Source organism: Camponotus floridanus, unplaced genomic scaffold (assembly GCF_003227725.1).
Source record: "Camponotus floridanus strain SB8 unplaced genomic scaffold, Cflo_v7.5 scaffold15, whole genome shotgun sequence".
NCBI classification, from domain to species: Eukaryota; Metazoa; Arthropoda; class Insecta; order Hymenoptera; family Formicidae; genus Camponotus; species Camponotus floridanus.
In genome coordinates this window covers 5,763-22,820 of record NW_020229270.1, presented here as the reverse complement: position 1 = coordinate 22,820, position 17,058 = coordinate 5,763, and the positions used below count along the sequence as shown (strand labels likewise).

The 17,058-nt window shown below is 25.8% G+C and overlaps 2 protein-coding genes across 2 annotated transcripts; one reads left to right on the top strand and one right to left on the bottom strand.

Annotated features, from left to right (window-relative positions):
* Positions 1 to 483: 483 nt before the first annotated feature.
* LOC105250490 (60S ribosomal protein L17) lies at positions 484 to 1,718 on the bottom strand. Its single transcript, XM_011256630.2, has 5 exons — positions 1,634 to 1,718; positions 1,293 to 1,379; positions 1,043 to 1,202; positions 758 to 928; positions 484 to 686 (listed from the first exon to the last, which is right to left on the bottom strand). Exons 2-5 carry the CDS (start codon positions 1,371 to 1,373, stop codon positions 541 to 543), a joined length of 558 nt encoding a protein of 185 aa, XP_011254932.1. The 5' UTR covers positions 1,374 to 1,379; positions 1,634 to 1,718; the 3' UTR covers positions 484 to 540.
* Positions 1,719 to 9,810: 8,092 nt separating this feature from the next.
* LOC112637276 (F-box only protein 21-like) lies at positions 9,811 to 11,340 on the top strand. Its single transcript, XM_025406650.1, has 5 exons — positions 9,811 to 9,906; positions 9,992 to 10,118; positions 10,319 to 10,498; positions 10,721 to 11,057; positions 11,176 to 11,340. Exons 1-5 carry the CDS (start codon positions 9,881 to 9,883, stop codon positions 11,331 to 11,333), a joined length of 828 nt encoding a protein of 275 aa, XP_025262435.1. The 5' UTR covers positions 9,811 to 9,880; the 3' UTR covers positions 11,334 to 11,340.
* Positions 11,341 to 17,058: the final 5,718 nt, after the last annotated feature.

Below are 17,058 nucleotides of genomic sequence, written 5' to 3'. Positions count from 1 at the left end.
TTTTTGTAAAGCTGTAATGTAATATTAGGATATTTTTACTATAAAAATGGTGAATTATACATCTTCGTTTGTGCATTAAAATATTTGAACAATTACAATACTTTGTAAGAAAACACAATACATGTATAATATTAAATAAAAATATCGTGATTTGTTTCACAATTAGGAAAATTATAATTTTTATTTTCTCCGTGTATATATTGAAGATATTTATATAAAAATTCAGTAAGCAATATAAATTTACCTATTTAATTGTGATAGCACATTTGATATATATTGAGCATGTTTAAAGTAATTTAAAAGCAAACATGAAAGAAAAAACGAGATATCCTTTGAGAAATATGTATGCTTTTTATATACTTCCCTAATTTTCTTTTTTTATATCATAAGTGAAAACTATAGCAAATATATACATACAGTGCAATTAAATACACCTAGAGCATATTGCTCTTTAGAATAGGAAGTAAATAAAAAGACAATATATGAAGTAAAATTCTTCATTTTTTTCAATTATTTAACGTGTCCACATAAAGTATGAAATTATTCCCTCATCATTTTCTCCTTTTGTCTAGCAAGCTTTTTCTTGCTAAGCTTCTTCTTTGATGGCTCTTCTTCCGTGGCTTTCGCAACAACATCCTCCTTCTCTGTTAATATCACTTCAATGTGACAAGGCGAGCTCATGTAAGCTATAAATATTACAAATCATAACAATAATATGCATTTCGATGGAATAAATTTTTTTATGTAAGGCACTTACGATTTATACGACCATGAGCTCTATATGTCCTTCTGCGAAGGCAAGGCGCATGATTGACCTGAATATGCTCAACTACAAGACGATCTACATCAAGTCCCTTATAATCTGCATTACTTTCTGCATTTTTCAGAAGCTGCAGCAGAAACTCTGCAGACTTTTTAGGCCAACGACCTAAAATAATAACAAAACTGCTATAAATATATTTTAAATTTACTTTCTGATAGCTCAAGCACTTGGTCAATTATATATATTGACCTAAAAATAATGTACACAGAAACTAGATACCTTGCGTAGTGCCAAATTGTTTGGCTTGCGCACATCTACCAACACCACCATTGAACCTACGAAAAGGAACACACTCTTTATGTTCAACGACATTTTTCAGGTATTTCTGCGCTCTTCGCAGAGCCATATTTTTGATAGCACGAGCTGTCTCATGAGTGTTCTGCAACACAAGAGAGAAATATCGGCTGTAAACACAGATCTTTCTTGAGAGGTTATGTTCCTTCAAAAAGACCAGGAGAAAAATATTTACCTTAAAGTGCACGCGAAGATTGGAACCGCGTGCCTTGCACGACTTGGTCTGATTGACCGGTTCGTGGGAGTAACGACCCATTGCGTCCTGAAATCACAGACAAATCGATCACAATTCGAGATAGCTCTCCGCGACAAGTATGACGATCAGCAGCGATCCGCCATGCCGTATTTCTCTCGTGATTTTGCGTCAATTATCGCGAATGGACGCTACATTTATCACGCCTAGCTTGCAGTTCGAAACTTTCTGTTTGAGAAATTATGTTTCGCAGGACGCGTATTTCAACGCTGAGCTAGATGCGGACAGATTCGAGAAACATGACATCGCCGGCCGATACGTACCTTTCGACACCACGATTTTGAAGGAAAAGTCGTCTCTCGAAATTAGAGAGAGTGGCGTCCGACTTCCTGTACGCAGAGAGAAGACTGAGAGATGTCATGGCCTGCTTTTAGGTGATCCCTGAAAGCGATACTCCCTCTATGAACATTGAAAACGTAGACGTGAACTACAAAGCCAAAGTCCATGAATGTTCTCAGAGGGTAATATATAACGTGCACAATTTCTGGTTTTGTTCCGTGATATGTGCACGAAATGCCGGTATCATTAGTGCTATATAACAAGATACTTATGTATGTAAATTGATATTAAATAAATTATTCGATCGCAAAAGATACTGTAATATTCAAAGATGAAATCAATATTTTTCTATATTCATTGTCATATTTATATTTTTTTATTTACAAAACACAAAATGCCTGCTGTGGAATTAAAACATTTTTAACCGTATTTCTATAAATCTTCTTAATTAGCAGTAAACTTATCTTTGATATTTATCAATCATTTTTTTAATTATTGATTCTTCTGAAGTATTTTATAATTAAGACTCGAAAAATATAGATGTTGCAAAATATTTTAAGTCTCTTCCTTTATATAAAATATAAAGAATTCATATATTCCATTTTAATACAGCTAACATTATTTATATATATTTTTATTATAATTTTTTTTCATACCAACATAATATTTTTATGCTTAATATAATATTTTTATGCATAATATTTTTATGCTTAATATAATATTTTTATGCATAATATTTTTATGCTAAATACATATTACAAAATATATGACAAAATATAATACAAATTTAATATAAAATATAATTCGAAATTTAATACAAAATAATTTATTACACGGAAATGTTCTAAATATACGTATAATATAAAATTTACTAAAAATTTTTACATAGTCCAGACGAGACTGATCAGCGAAGATTAATTAAGCGACATTTATTATTATAATAATAGATATGCGATAATAGAATTTAATAAATTTTATATGTATAACGTAAATAATCACGATCAAAAGAATCATTAATAAAATTGATCGTTTCTTCGATTGTAAAAGAAAGTATTTGCATTATTGGCGCATTTTGTATAGATTATCAACGAAAATATTCAAAAGATAGAATAAACTTTGAAATCAACAATTAAATTACTAAATAAATCGCGATTTAAAATTCGCGAGAAAACGCGACGAATAAATAAATCGATATAATATATATAATCGATATAATCGATATAATATTCAGATCGATATAATATTCAGAATATTCCATTGCAGATACGTGAGTGACATACCGATAATCCGATAAAAAGAGGAGCGATCTTAAAAATGGAGAACGATTAATATCTTGTTTCTACATCAAATTTCGTAAGATCAATCTGCGATGAAAAGTTAAGTGATCCATTGAACCTCGGGAACTTCACTGTAGGCAAGAACGAATCCTGGATCTTCCGGACTATTTCCAATAACAATGATTTCAGTATTAAATCAAAGACAATTATCCCTCGTCATTATTTTCAATTTACGAAATTGATATTCACGTCAGAAAACATGTTCTTCCATTACTAAGAAATATATTTCTTTATTGAAAATTGAATGGATAATTACCAGCAAAAGAGCGTGAAATTTACGCTCATTTGGTAACGATCGTTCGATTTCACGATCATTAAATATTAAATGTAACTTTATTTTAACTCAAATAAAGCTACTAAATTACTACAAATTTCGTTCGATTTCACGATCATTAAATATTAAATGTAACTTTATTTTAACTCAAATAAAGCTACTAAATTACTACAAATTTCTGTATATTATATTTTCTAATTAATATGTAATATCAGATAATAAGTAATATCAGGTAATATTAATAACAGAAAGAGAGAGAGAGAGAGAGAGAGAGAAATTATAAAATTTATTTATATTAGAAATTTATTTAATATAAGCGAATGGACTAAAAAATGGTTTATCTTCAATGTGAGTTTAATATTATTGTTAAAGAATATAGAATAATAATATATAATTTCGCAATAGGCACAAAGCCAAACAAAACCCAGGTAGCACACGGTCGTTTTATATACGTTTCTTAAATGTATCTAATATTTTTTAACCATAAAGCATTAATAAGAAACGTTCCTATAGAAACGAATTTAAAACCATAGTTAAAAAAATGTATTTTTTACGTTTGTATAGACAAAATAAAAACTAATTTTTATTAATTTCAAATTAATTTTAACTTATATATACATATGTACATACATATACATATACATACATACATACAATATATATATATATATATATATATATATATATACATACATATATAATTATTATGAAAACTATATTAATTTCTATTTACAAATATATGAATAAGATCACTAAGAATCAGTATTTCATTGATCTCTAGTAGAAACGCTCCTTTTTTGTTACTTTATCTTATATCTTATTAATTATAGTCAGTGAAAGTAAAATTTTACCACAAAATCAGTAATCGCTTTCTAGTTCGTTTGTTTACCGCTACGACCGGCTATTTTTTTCGTACTTAAGTTTTAATCATGAGGATTATATAAAGCTTTCAAAAGACGACAGATAAAATTAAAAATATCACTTCGATTTAATTTTTGATAGAATCTTAATAGAGGAATTTCAGATATAAAATCGATTTTATAAGTCGGACATGTCCGGCGAATAAACAAAAATGATCTGTTCATTTGTATATTAAAGATGTGTAAAATAAATTATCATCTATTTAACATTCATGTTCTAATATGCATGTAAATATAAATAAAATTTTTAGTTTTATATGAAGTAGATAAATTAATATTACTAATTAAAACAATCAATGTTAATTTTTTTAGTAAAATATTATCGATTCACTGTGCTATAATAACTTATAACTGCATATCAACTATATCAGTAACTCTATTTACTGTTTTCAGTATACTGATTCATTTTTAGAGAATGTGTATGAATGCATTCTTTATTAATTCCGTAAAAACCAAATGTTTTACGAATAAAAGAAAAAAAATGTATTTTAAACGTATTTTAAACATTTTTTAAACATTTTTTTTATTAGAAAAAAAACGTATTTCTTAACGTTCTTCAAGTGGACATTTTAACAAATCAGAAACGTTTTCAAGAGTCGATTATAAAACGTTTCGAAGAAACATTTGTGAAACGTTTTTGAAACGAATATGTGCTACCTGGGAAAGACTACAATGCTGCATTCTGCAGTAATCTGGAGACACATGCCCCAAACAGTTCTATTCATTATACAAATCCACAACGTGCTTTGACATGAAAATGTCCCATTACATTCCATTGTTTTCGCGTCGAGGTAAAAGGAAATACCATGTATTATATATATAGAATGTCATATACTTAAAACTACCATACTTTCTCTTATTTCTAACAGATTCGTTAGAACATTTCAAGACGAAAATGAATAACTCTTTTGTACGGATATTAGAAAAATTCGATGGTTAATAATAATAAAAAGATCCCCCCTCTCTCTCTCTCCCTCCTCTCTCTCTCTCCTCTCTCCCGCCTCTCTCTCTCTTTCTCTCTTTCTCTCTTTCAAATAAAAAATCTTTTAAAACCTATAAATCAACGAAGTATTTGCTGTATTTGTACATAAAAGATAATGTTGTTTTTTCTTCTATTTGTATTGAAGAGGAAGATAAGATAAGAATAAAAAAAGATTGAAAATATAGATTTCAATGTTCCTATATTCGTAAACTAAAATTGGAAACTTTTATCATAGAATTTACTGTGCACAGCCAAGCTGCGAATACTTACTTATTAGTTTATTTCGACGGTTCCTTGTAATCCTCGCATATTGCGCGATGATTCATTTATTAGTTTCTTTAATTTTTCTTAAATAATTAATTATATAATAAAATATAAGAATAATAAAAATTAAAATGCAAGAAATTTTGATAAGATCATAATGCTAGTATGAAAAATGATCGCAGTACATATATAAATAACGGTCAAAAGAACAAACAATTCCATTAAATATAACATTTGAATAAGACCATTAGACCCATCATAAGACCAAAATCATTACCATAAGACCAAAATCATAAATCTTAAGAAATAACTGAAATAACTGAAAAGAAACTTTTTCCAAAGAATTATCATGCCTACTCCTCTGAATTTTTTGACCAATCAGGACGGAGTTGGATGTTCCTTTTATCCCTTACTGAAACCAAACGCTATGAGTCATTCCTACACAAAATGCATTCTTTAGTCTAAACTACGTTGACCGAGGTGCATGTTGTAGACGCTTTGGGACTGTGCTACAAGCAGGAGTAAAATTTATACGCTCACATTCGTGATACATATTAGTTATATATATATACAAATATATAAACGAAATTAGTGCGAAAGAAAATATAACATCGTTAATTTTTTGTAAATTCGTGAATTTTTCGTGAATTTTTTATGATGGCTACGATAAAACAGTTGCCCGATGAAATAATTACATTAATTTTGGAGGCCAAAGACATCAGCTTGGAGGATATCGAGAATTTTAAATCTACGTGCAATCGATTACAGCAGATAACATTTAGTCACAAATTTTGGGAAAAGAAATTTTATCAGAGGTACGTTTGTATTTATAAATCTTTTTTTAATAAATTTTTTTATATTTATCTCATATATTTGGTCGATTTTAATCGAACGAAGTTCATCCTCTGTAAAACAATAGTAAAAAGGTTAAAATTATTACGTTATTGTCTTATTAATCTATATTATGCCTATCTACTTTGTTGTATATTGAGCTATTGTATATATATCTTTTTAATATTTTAAAATTATTTCAATTATGTAATGAAAAAGATCTAGAAAAGATTTGTATAATAAATATAAAAATATAAAAGATAAAGCTAATGAAAGTGCTGTCATAATTTGTTATATTTTAATTTTAAAACTTTTAATAATGCAATTACTCATAAATGTTTTTATTTATCATAATATTCATAAAGATATTTCTTTTACATTTATTAGTTTCAAGAATATTTTATATATTTCAAGATTTATTTATATAATATTCTAGTTAATTTTCATAATATATAATATAAATATATATTCTGGAACTCATAATATATGACCGTATTTTATTCTTGAAATTTTCTATTCAAATTTTATGATTTTTATATGTATAAAGTACATGCAATCAAATTTGAAGATTGTATAAATTAAATATTATTTTATTCTAAATTTTCTATCAGTTTTTATTTTTACCTTAATGACATGTGTAAAGTCTAAATATCTCTACAATACAATTACAATAGTTATAAATATAATTTTCCACTTGATTTCTTATTCAAATATGATATAAAATAACAAATTTAAATGACGCGAGATTATCGCAACAAATGCATCTCGATACATTGTATTTATATGTGCAGATTACTATTTATTACTATTTATTACTATTGTAATCATTACAATTTGAATAAAAAAAAAGAGGAAAATTACCACATTTTTTTACCTTCCATTGGATTTCCAAAAAAAAATAATTTTTTCATATTGTATGATCATTAGAAATAAGCATCAGATGAAAAAAAAAATTCGAACTATAAGACTAATATTAATTATTGTATATCATTATAGCTTAGCTATCATCGCAGAGTAGGGGCTTAAATCTGAAAACAACTAATAGTAATTAATTTTATTTTTTATATATGTATATTCACCTATTTATTACGGTCACCTATGTTAAGAATAATAAAAAATTATTTTTTTTCATTATGAGTTGTATTTATCTTTATCTTGAAGATGATACCAAAATAGATAACGTCTAAGGACAGCTAAGCTATCATATTAACGTCATAGTATGTACGCTAAGGTGTCTTTTGATGTTATCTTGCTATCTGAAAATATCATCTTCAAGATAAAGATAAATACAGCTCATAATGAAAAAAAAATAATTTTTTATCATTCTTAATATATATATGTAAGTGACTATAATAAATATGATCATATATATAAAATACTATTAGTTGTTTCCAGATTTAAGTCCCTATAATGTCCCTTTACTTCAGATACAATTATAATGTTCATTACAGACCATAACGAGATTTTAAAAATTGTATAAATGTTACCCATGATCAATCTTGTTAGACAGAGGACGAAGAATTATCGAATTATATGTAATTATTATTAGAAAATCCTTAGAAGATAACTCAGTGATTACTATGTCCAAAAAACTTAAAATAAAAAATCTGAAAAACAAAATAAAAAGTTAATAAATTAAACAAAATAATAAAATTCTTTAATGATCATAGCCGGTAGAAACTTAAATCTCTAACTAATATTCCATACATACATATAATCACTATTTTTTATGGTTATATATCAAGAATAATAAAAAATTAATTTTTTCATTACAAACTGTTTTTATCTTTACCTTAAGGATAATATATATTATAATCTAAAATTATATATATTACATATATTATACATATTCATATATTAATATATGATAGCAGAGCATAATATATAAGCGATAATATTTTATTAGTCACTTATTAATCGTGAAAAAGACTTAGATATCATAGATATATTTAAACTAATATTTAATTTTGGCAACACGATACACTAGAAAAGAACGATTAAGAGCCACCGCGGATGGTAATGCGTAATTTTTCTTTTTTTTCTCTTTTTTTTTTAGAATAATTATTCGCGAAAATTAAAACACGACAATATGCATATATTTTACTTGGTGCATTTACCAAGATATAAATTCTCATTTTCAAGAATACTATAAAATCCCTCTTTACCTCCCTGAAGAGATGTAGACGAGAAAAATATCGGGGGGAATTTAATTTTGGTTTTATGGCTGGAATTTTTTTCTCATGATTATTTAGAATGGTTTTTATAATTTTCTAATGGTTATTTTTAACACTCTTTACGATCATACAATATCAAAAAAATTGTTTTTTGAAAATTCTGTGGGAAATAAAAAACGCGCTAAATGACTCTCCTCCTCTATATGTATTTCCTTTACATATATTTCTTAATTAAATAGAAAAATCTATAACATTATTAATTTCTTTAATTTTTTCTGAATATAAATGTGTGTGTGTGTGTATATATGTGTGTATGTGTGTGTGCGCGCGTATAATTAAAAATATATATGTTAAAAAATATATTGTCTATAATTTATTGCTGATATTTGTTGTTTAACATATTATTGGAAAATTTATTTTTTAATTTTAGATTCTCTTTTTTGAAAAGAAGGCAAACAGGACAGACTGACAAAGAGAAATTGAAGGAAATTATTAATCATTTAGAAAAAAGTGTAAAATGTAGAGAAAAATTGCAGTATTACGTATCATTAATATCTCACAATAATTTATACAAAAATACCAAAATAATGGAATTGAATAGTATTCTGCGTTCCATAGCTGGAGATTCTATAAGTTACCGTTTTGTATTGAATGAAATAAATAGAATGATTTCAACACAATCACTATTACGGTAAAATTTAATAAACCAAATTGCCGTTAACGTTATAAATTAAAGTAAATATATATTGTACAATTAATATGTAAATTTTTTTCAGGCACGATTCCAATTTAACAGTTATATATAATTTTGGCTTAATTTATCATTGGCTAAAACAGTATCGATTAATATACAAACAAAACATGTTTATATTCATGCCAACGGAAAAACTGCTTTTGGAAAAGCAAATTACAATCATCGCACAATATTTTCAACCTTACGTAACTTATTCAATCATTGATACATGGTTAAATGATATTGTGCAAGAAGTATTATCCCGTCTAAAAGATAAATATCCTAAACATTCTGTATTCTCGATTCCATCTGTGCAATTTACTTTTTGGAGAGAAAATAACATCGACGATAACTTCTGGAAACCAACAGAATTGAAACAAATTATGTATATTCTTGAAGAAATTATGTTTTCCGAATTAGGCGTTTATCAATTACATCAATTATTAGTAACATTAGATGTCAAAAATAAATATATAAATTATGTAAGTTATTTTATATTATATTAAATTATAATAATATTTTGTTATGCATTGCACAAACATAACTGTTTTATACCATACAAATGTTCAAGATAATTTTTCTAATAAAATTTAATGATACAGGTTCTAAAATATTTTCAAGGATGTCTTCTGCCTATTGCATATCATTGCATAGCTAGAAGACTTGGTTTACTCTGTTTTTTAAACTATAGACAGGATAAGAAGGATGATTTTATAATGGCAATCATATGGGAACCAAAATAGTTAGTATACAATTTTAACTTGAGAGCTTTTCAATCTATCTGAGATAAATATATGTATATATAATTATTTTTTAATTATTTTTAGTTATACAGTAGGTCATCATTTGGTAAACTATTTTTATATGAAGGATAAATCCTTACAATATCCGTTGAACATTGCTAGAAAGAATTGTTACTTTGCTCATCCACTGAATTCATTATATGATATATCGGTAAGCAGTTTATATATATATAGTTTTTTTATTAATTTTAATAAGAAATAATTGATGAAGATAATAATAAATTATAACTCTTGTAAATAATATACGTATTAGTCAATGAGTCAATATTTTATAAGCAATAAGTAAAGTTCCTTTTATTTCCTTTTTTATAAATGAAATATTTAATTGTTTATGTGTCTATTGTTTTTCAGCAAATACAAAAGATGATAGGTGCGTTTCCGCGTAATTTCTGTGAATTGATGAATCAATATGATATACTTCACAATTGGAAGGTCAATAACTTGATAAATTTTTCATGGCGATGTTTAAGAATTTTTATTGAGGATATAAATATCGAATATGAATACAGGAATTTTATAAATTTAATAAAGGTAGTATATATAATATATCGTTGTATATAATATACTATAATATATATGTATATGTATATGTACATGTATATGTATATGTATATGTATGCATGTGAGTAGTTTAGATGTCAATATATAATGATAACTATCTATATAATTTAAGTCACATTACAATAATTGCTTTTAAAAATACTTCAAAAAGTATTATTTAAATTTTATCATTATGATATTTGTTATATACAGGATACATCTAATATCTTAAGAAATCAAGAAATAAGAGAGAAAGAAATTAAATATACGATTGGCATGACCGTAACGCATTCACCGAAACCATATTTACCTTCGACTGAGAAATGTAATCCTCATACTGGTGTGATAATTGGGTGGAATTACAAATGTAAAGCTGCGTTCGTACAAAAAAAATTAAAATCTGTAGCTCCACATCTCAGCGAATGCTGTGAAACTCGGCATATGTGCTTCTGCAAATGTTATACTTGTAAATCGGACAATTCCAGCTTTATCTATCAACCGCACTATATAATTCTTGCAGAAAATAATATAGTATGTTATGCACCACAAGGTGTGTATAAGATATTATTAATAACATTCTCTCTTATAAATTATATATATTTTATATGATTTTTCATCTCTTTATACATCCACATAAATATATATAAAATATATTTTTTTTATTTTAGATACTGTGTCAAGATGTCCACCAAAATGGATAAATAATGTAGAGATAGGACGATATTTTTCTCATTTCGAAGGCACTCATTACGTACCAACTAAAAATTTGGCAAAAAATTATCCAACTGATATCGCTATTATGCACCAAGTACTTTCTGATCAGTAGTGTGTACAATAAAATTTATGATTTATAATATATGTATTTTAAAATACATAAATAATTTTTTAACTTTTTTCTATGATGATATTGTAGTATTATAGATATTATAAGATTTTAAAAGTGCAATGTATAATATATATTGTATTATGAAAAATAAAATATATTAAGAATATAATGGAACCTACATTTTCTCATGAAATATTCTTGTAGCTTATCTCGAGAGATTTCCAAAACACTATAATAAAATATTTTTTCATTGAGTACTTTTCGAGTTATGAGGGTTGAAATCATTTCTTAATTTTACATAAAATATCTAGTAAAATTCATTTTTCGATTATCTTACCTTAATGCTTTTAAGTACAAAATAATGAGAGGAATCAATTACAAAATAGTATTACTATTAATAAATAGATTGTATTCATACTGTCTTTTAATTTCTAATCATTTCCAATCATTATGCATTTCTATTATTTATTTCTATTATCTATTATTTTCTTCTTCGAGTTCTTGGATTATTATGGTTTATTGTACATTCCTTGGTGTTAAAATCATAGGGATTATCATCATTTGTCATGCTTATTCTTTCCTATGGAGTCCTTCGAAATATTTTCTATGGACATTTGTTCTCTTGAGTATAGATATTCAAATCACTCAGAGAGAGAGAGAGAGAGAGAGAGAGAGAGAGAGAAAGAGGAGGAGAAAGTTTGAGATATTCAAATCACTGTAGTTGTCTTTTTTCTATTTTCTCAATTACTGTCTCTTTTTCTTTCATTTTATTCAAAAATATTAATATAATTAAAAATAACATATATATATAATTTTGATATCTTTCTTAGTTTGACTCTTTTCCTTCGACTTATCCGATATAGGTAACCCTATCTAAGGCCGGCATTCATAATTCATTCTTATATTTAAGATCGTCTTAAGTAAGTTGGAAAATACAACTATTTCACTAACTGTTCGGAATCTCAAGACGCGATCTAAGATCATACTTAAGATTATTTTAAATATAAAAATAGTCTACATATATGAATATCGGCGTATTATACGTTACTGCCGGTATAGCTCTTAGGTTCATTAGAGTACTCAAACCTCATCCGGCAAATGCCTCTGTAAGGTGGAGATACGAGGAAAAAATTTTTTTTTAATTTTATTTTTATTTTCTTTCAATATAGGGTTTAATACAAAAGTGAATGTAAAATATAATTTGAAACTTAATACAAAATAATTTTTATTTATTACATGGAATAATTTAATACACGAAAATGTCTCTAAAATATACGTATAATATAAAATTTATTATAAAAATTTTTATATAGTCCAGACAAGCCCGATTAACGACGATTAATTATGCAACATTTATCATAAATAATTAATATGCGATAATAGAATTTAATAAGGGACTCTAAATACAGAATAATAATCTTTGTTCCAAGATATCGCAAAATATCGCAAAATATCGCATTGTAATTGAACCTATACTATCCCTAGATAATTAATATTACACTGCGCCTATAAATATCGCAAAATATCGCAGAAAGTTCTTGAAGCGCATATTTCATGTAATTTATTCATTTAATCAAGTAAGAATCATAGAAACAGAAATCTAAAATAATAAATTATAGTTTATCTAAGATTGATTTTTACAAGAAGAAATTATTACTTTAATGATATTTATAGAATAAAATATAATTCCCGCGATGCTTTATCTCGTTCTATTTTTCAATTATTTAAAATTTAATATTATTTAATTTAGAATCAAAACGCACAGCAAAACAATCGAATCATAAATCGAAATAATTAACATAATAAAAAGCTTTGCGATACATGAAATTAACAAATATTATTTAATTAATCCATGTAATTAGACATTAATTTAGACACTTTAACATTTCGTGTATATGTTAAAGTACGTAAAATATATCAGCAATGAACGGATAATAACACGGTCGGCCTTGGCGGTGTATGACGCGTTGTGTTTACAACGCGTCATACAACGCCGTACGGTCTTGATATCATTCACACGGCAACATTCGAAGAGTAAGGTGCGAAATACTTCGTATATTATTAAATTTTTTCTCTCACGATAAAACACAATTATGACTAGTATTAAAACATAATTCGCTATGATAATTATAATTAGTACTTGCTAAACTTTTAATTGTAATTACTATGCGATCGGGAATGCCGTGCAAAATGTCTCGCGATTTTTGTGTATACTAATTTTAATTAACTAATCATAATTAATCTTGTTTTCAGGAGTGAAAGTGAGTGCAACGAAAAAATAGCGAAGGAGAGGAAAAGCAAGTCTAAAAAGCACTGGGCCACGTACTAAGCAACATTATCCGGTAAATAGTTTATAAATTATTTATTATTTATATTTATCATTTATATTCAGATTATATATATATATATATATATATATATATATGTCATTTATATTCAGATCATATTATATATTGCATGTTTTCTCAATAACGATTTTCTCTCTTTTCCTCTCCCTTTCTCTCTCTCTCTCTCTCTCATTGTAAATTATCTCAATTATTCAAGTTTTTAAATTATATTAGTATAATATATATATAAAATATTCTGGATTATCTTATTTTAATATACTAAATATCTATAATATACTAAATACAGCAAAATAATCGAATCATAAATCGAAATAATTAACATAATAAAAAGCTTTGCGATACATGAAATTAACAAATATTATTTAATTAATCCATGTAATCTAAAACTTTTAGACACTTTAACATAATAACACTTTAATATATTTTAATATACTCAAATATCTATAATAAAATATTCTTATATTATTTAACACTTTTACATAAATAGTAATATTTCATAAACTGCTTCACAATAATATATTTAAATATTTTATGCATAAAGGATTCCACAATGAATAAATTGTTTAATAAATAATCAATTTTAATCAATCAATTAAAACACTTCTATAATTCAATATTCTACGCGTGTGTATTTTATAGTACATAAAATATTTCGACAACGAATTATCAATAAAATCATGACTTTGGCAACAATAATGCGTTGCTTATATATTACAGTTTTGTTATCATTTGCTCGGTGATATTCAAGCAATAAATAATGATACGAAACGTTTCGTATATTAATTAATTGTTTAAATAATAAATAATCATTTAATTAATCTATAAATATAAAAATTTCTACAATTTAATATTTTGCGTTACAATCAAACAACCAAACTTCAAATTTTTCTAAAATGTGAACATAAATTAATTATTAATTAAATGACTACTATCACAACTTTATTTATTATTTTAATATTTTCATTCTTATAATTCGTATATTATACAGCATATAATATGCGTATCAGTAGCATACGCATTGCTGTAGCAAGTAGCGAATGATTTTAATCTCGTGTAAAAGTCATGTTGCTCTTTTATCATTTAAATGCGTAAATAAGTTTCGTATGATTATTTTGTATGATTATTGAGAATCTCGTGCAAAGTGCGCCATTTTTTGATTAATTATAATTAAATCGTGTTTTCGTGAGTGAGTGAATGCCACAAAAAGAAATAACGAAAGAGAAGAAAGGAAGTTTGGAACGTAGTAAAATGAAGTAACATGAAGTAACGAAAGGGCCCGTGACAAATTGTTTAATAAATAATCAATTTTAATCCATAACTTAGAATGCTTCTATAATTTAATATTTCACGTTAATGTATATTTTATAATATATAAAATATTTCAGTAACGAATTATCGATAACACGATGTTCGATTTTGTCAATGTAAAATATAATCAGTAGCGCGCTATATTATGGCTTTGTCATTATTCGCACGGTGACTCTCGAGTAAAGTAGTGGTAAGAAACGCTTCATATACTGTAATTCTGTTACTAAACACGATTACGATTAGTATCGAAACATAATTTGCTATAAATATTGACAAAAATTAATTAATTAAAGATTAATTAACGACATGAAACTGTATCGCAACGATACAGTTAAATCTTTATCGAATCGTAATCATTCATTACCGCGATTAAAAATTAAAACAGAAAATACATAAAAAGGGATAGGAGAATTACACATAATCTTTCGATCATCGATGCTCATTATATTATTTCTTTAATAATATTAAACTTAAATATATTTCAATCAATGCTTTAAATTTTCTCAATTCTTGTTAATTAAACAATATAATTTAATTGAGAATCGATTAAATGATAGTAATCCAAGATATTAAATAATCATTTCGATGATTGCGATCTTTACGGATAATAATAATTATTTCAATACTTAGAGTCACAAATATATTTCATCCATGTTATTTTATCGTTCTTGAAAATCTAAATATAATCTGGATTGTGAGAGAACACGAACTAAAACAATTCAATTATACATGCAAATAATTAGTATAACAAAAGACTCCGTGAATTGCTAAATAAATAATCAATTTTAATCAATAAATTAAATTCTTTCATAATTTAATATTCCACGTTAATGTATATTTTATAATATATAAAATATTTTGGCAACGAATTATCGATAACACGATGTTTGATTTTGGCAATATAAAATATTGCCGCTTTGTCATCATTCGTACGGTGACTCTCGAGTAATAAAGTAGCGATAAGAATCGTCTTATATATTATAATTTTTTTACTAAACATGATTACAATTAGTATGGAAACATAATTTACTATAAATTTTAATAAAATTTAATTAACTAAAAATTAATTAGCGACATGAAACAGTATAACAACGATAAAGCTTTATCATTGCAATCATTGATTACCGCGATTAAAAATTGAAGCAGGTTATGCATAAAAGAGGATAAAAGATTATGTTGTGATATTTCGATCATCGATACTTATTACAATATTTCTCTATAATATTAGAATATAATATTAGAATTTAAAATATTTCGATTCGATGCTTTAAGTTTTCTCAATCTTTATAAATACAAAATTTAATCGAAAATCGATGAAATTATAGGGATTTAAAATATTAAATAATCACTTTGATAATTGCGATTTCTACAGACAATAATTATTATTTTAATATTTAGAATCACAAATATATTTCATCCGTTTACGTTATCATTCTATTTGATAATTTAAATATAATTTGGGATGTGAGAGAACGCGAAGTAAAACAATCGATTTATAGAAGCAAATAATTAGCATAACAAAAGACTGTGTGAATAGTTTGTTAATAATTAATTTTAATCAATAAATTAAATACTTTCATAATTTAATATTTTACGTTAATGTATATTTTATAATATATAAAATATTTCGGTAACGAATTATCGATATCACGATGTTTGATTTTGGCAATATAAAATATAAACAGTAGCGCGCTATACGGTGCCGCTTTGTCATCATTCGTACGGTGACTCTCGAGTAATAAAGTTGCGGTAAGAATCGTTTTATATATTATAATTTTTTTACTAAACATGATTACAATTAGTATGGAAACATAATTTACGATAAATTTTAATAAAATATAATTAACTAAAAATTAATTAGCGACATGAAACAGTATAACAACGATAAAGCTTTATCATTGCAATCATTGATTACCGCGATTAAAAACTGAAGCAGGTTATACATAAAAGAGGATAAAAGATTATGTTGTGATATTTCGATCATCGATACTTACTATAATATTTCTCTATAATGTTAGAATATAATGTTACAATCAAATATATATCGATTCAATGCTTTGAGTTTTCTC

What these genes read in the sequence shown, in the direction of transcription:
- LOC105250490 (XM_011256630.2), bottom strand. Translation starts at nt 1,373, where the DNA reads ATGGGTCGTTACTCCCACGAACCGGTCAATCAGACCAAGTCGTGCAAG. An exon ending in ATCTTCGCGTGCACTTTAAG is followed by an intron (nt 1,203 to 1,292) that starts GTAAATATTTTT and finishes CTTGTGTTGCAG; the next exon opens with AACACTCATGAGACAGCTCG. An exon ending in AGCTCATGGTCGTATAAATC is followed by an intron (nt 687 to 757) that starts GTAAGTGCCTTA and finishes TAATATTTATAG; the next exon opens with CTTACATGAGCTCGCCTTGT.
- LOC112637276 (XM_025406650.1), top strand. Translation starts at nt 9,881, where the DNA reads ATGGCAATCATATGGGAACCAAAATA. An exon ending in ATCATATGGGAACCAAAATA is followed by an intron (nt 9,907 to 9,991) that starts GTTAGTATACAA and finishes AATTATTTTTAG; the next exon opens with TTATACAGTAGGTCATCATT. An exon ending in ATTTTATAAATTTAATAAAG is followed by an intron (nt 10,499 to 10,720) that starts GTAGTATATATA and finishes TGTTATATACAG; the next exon opens with GATACATCTAATATCTTAAG.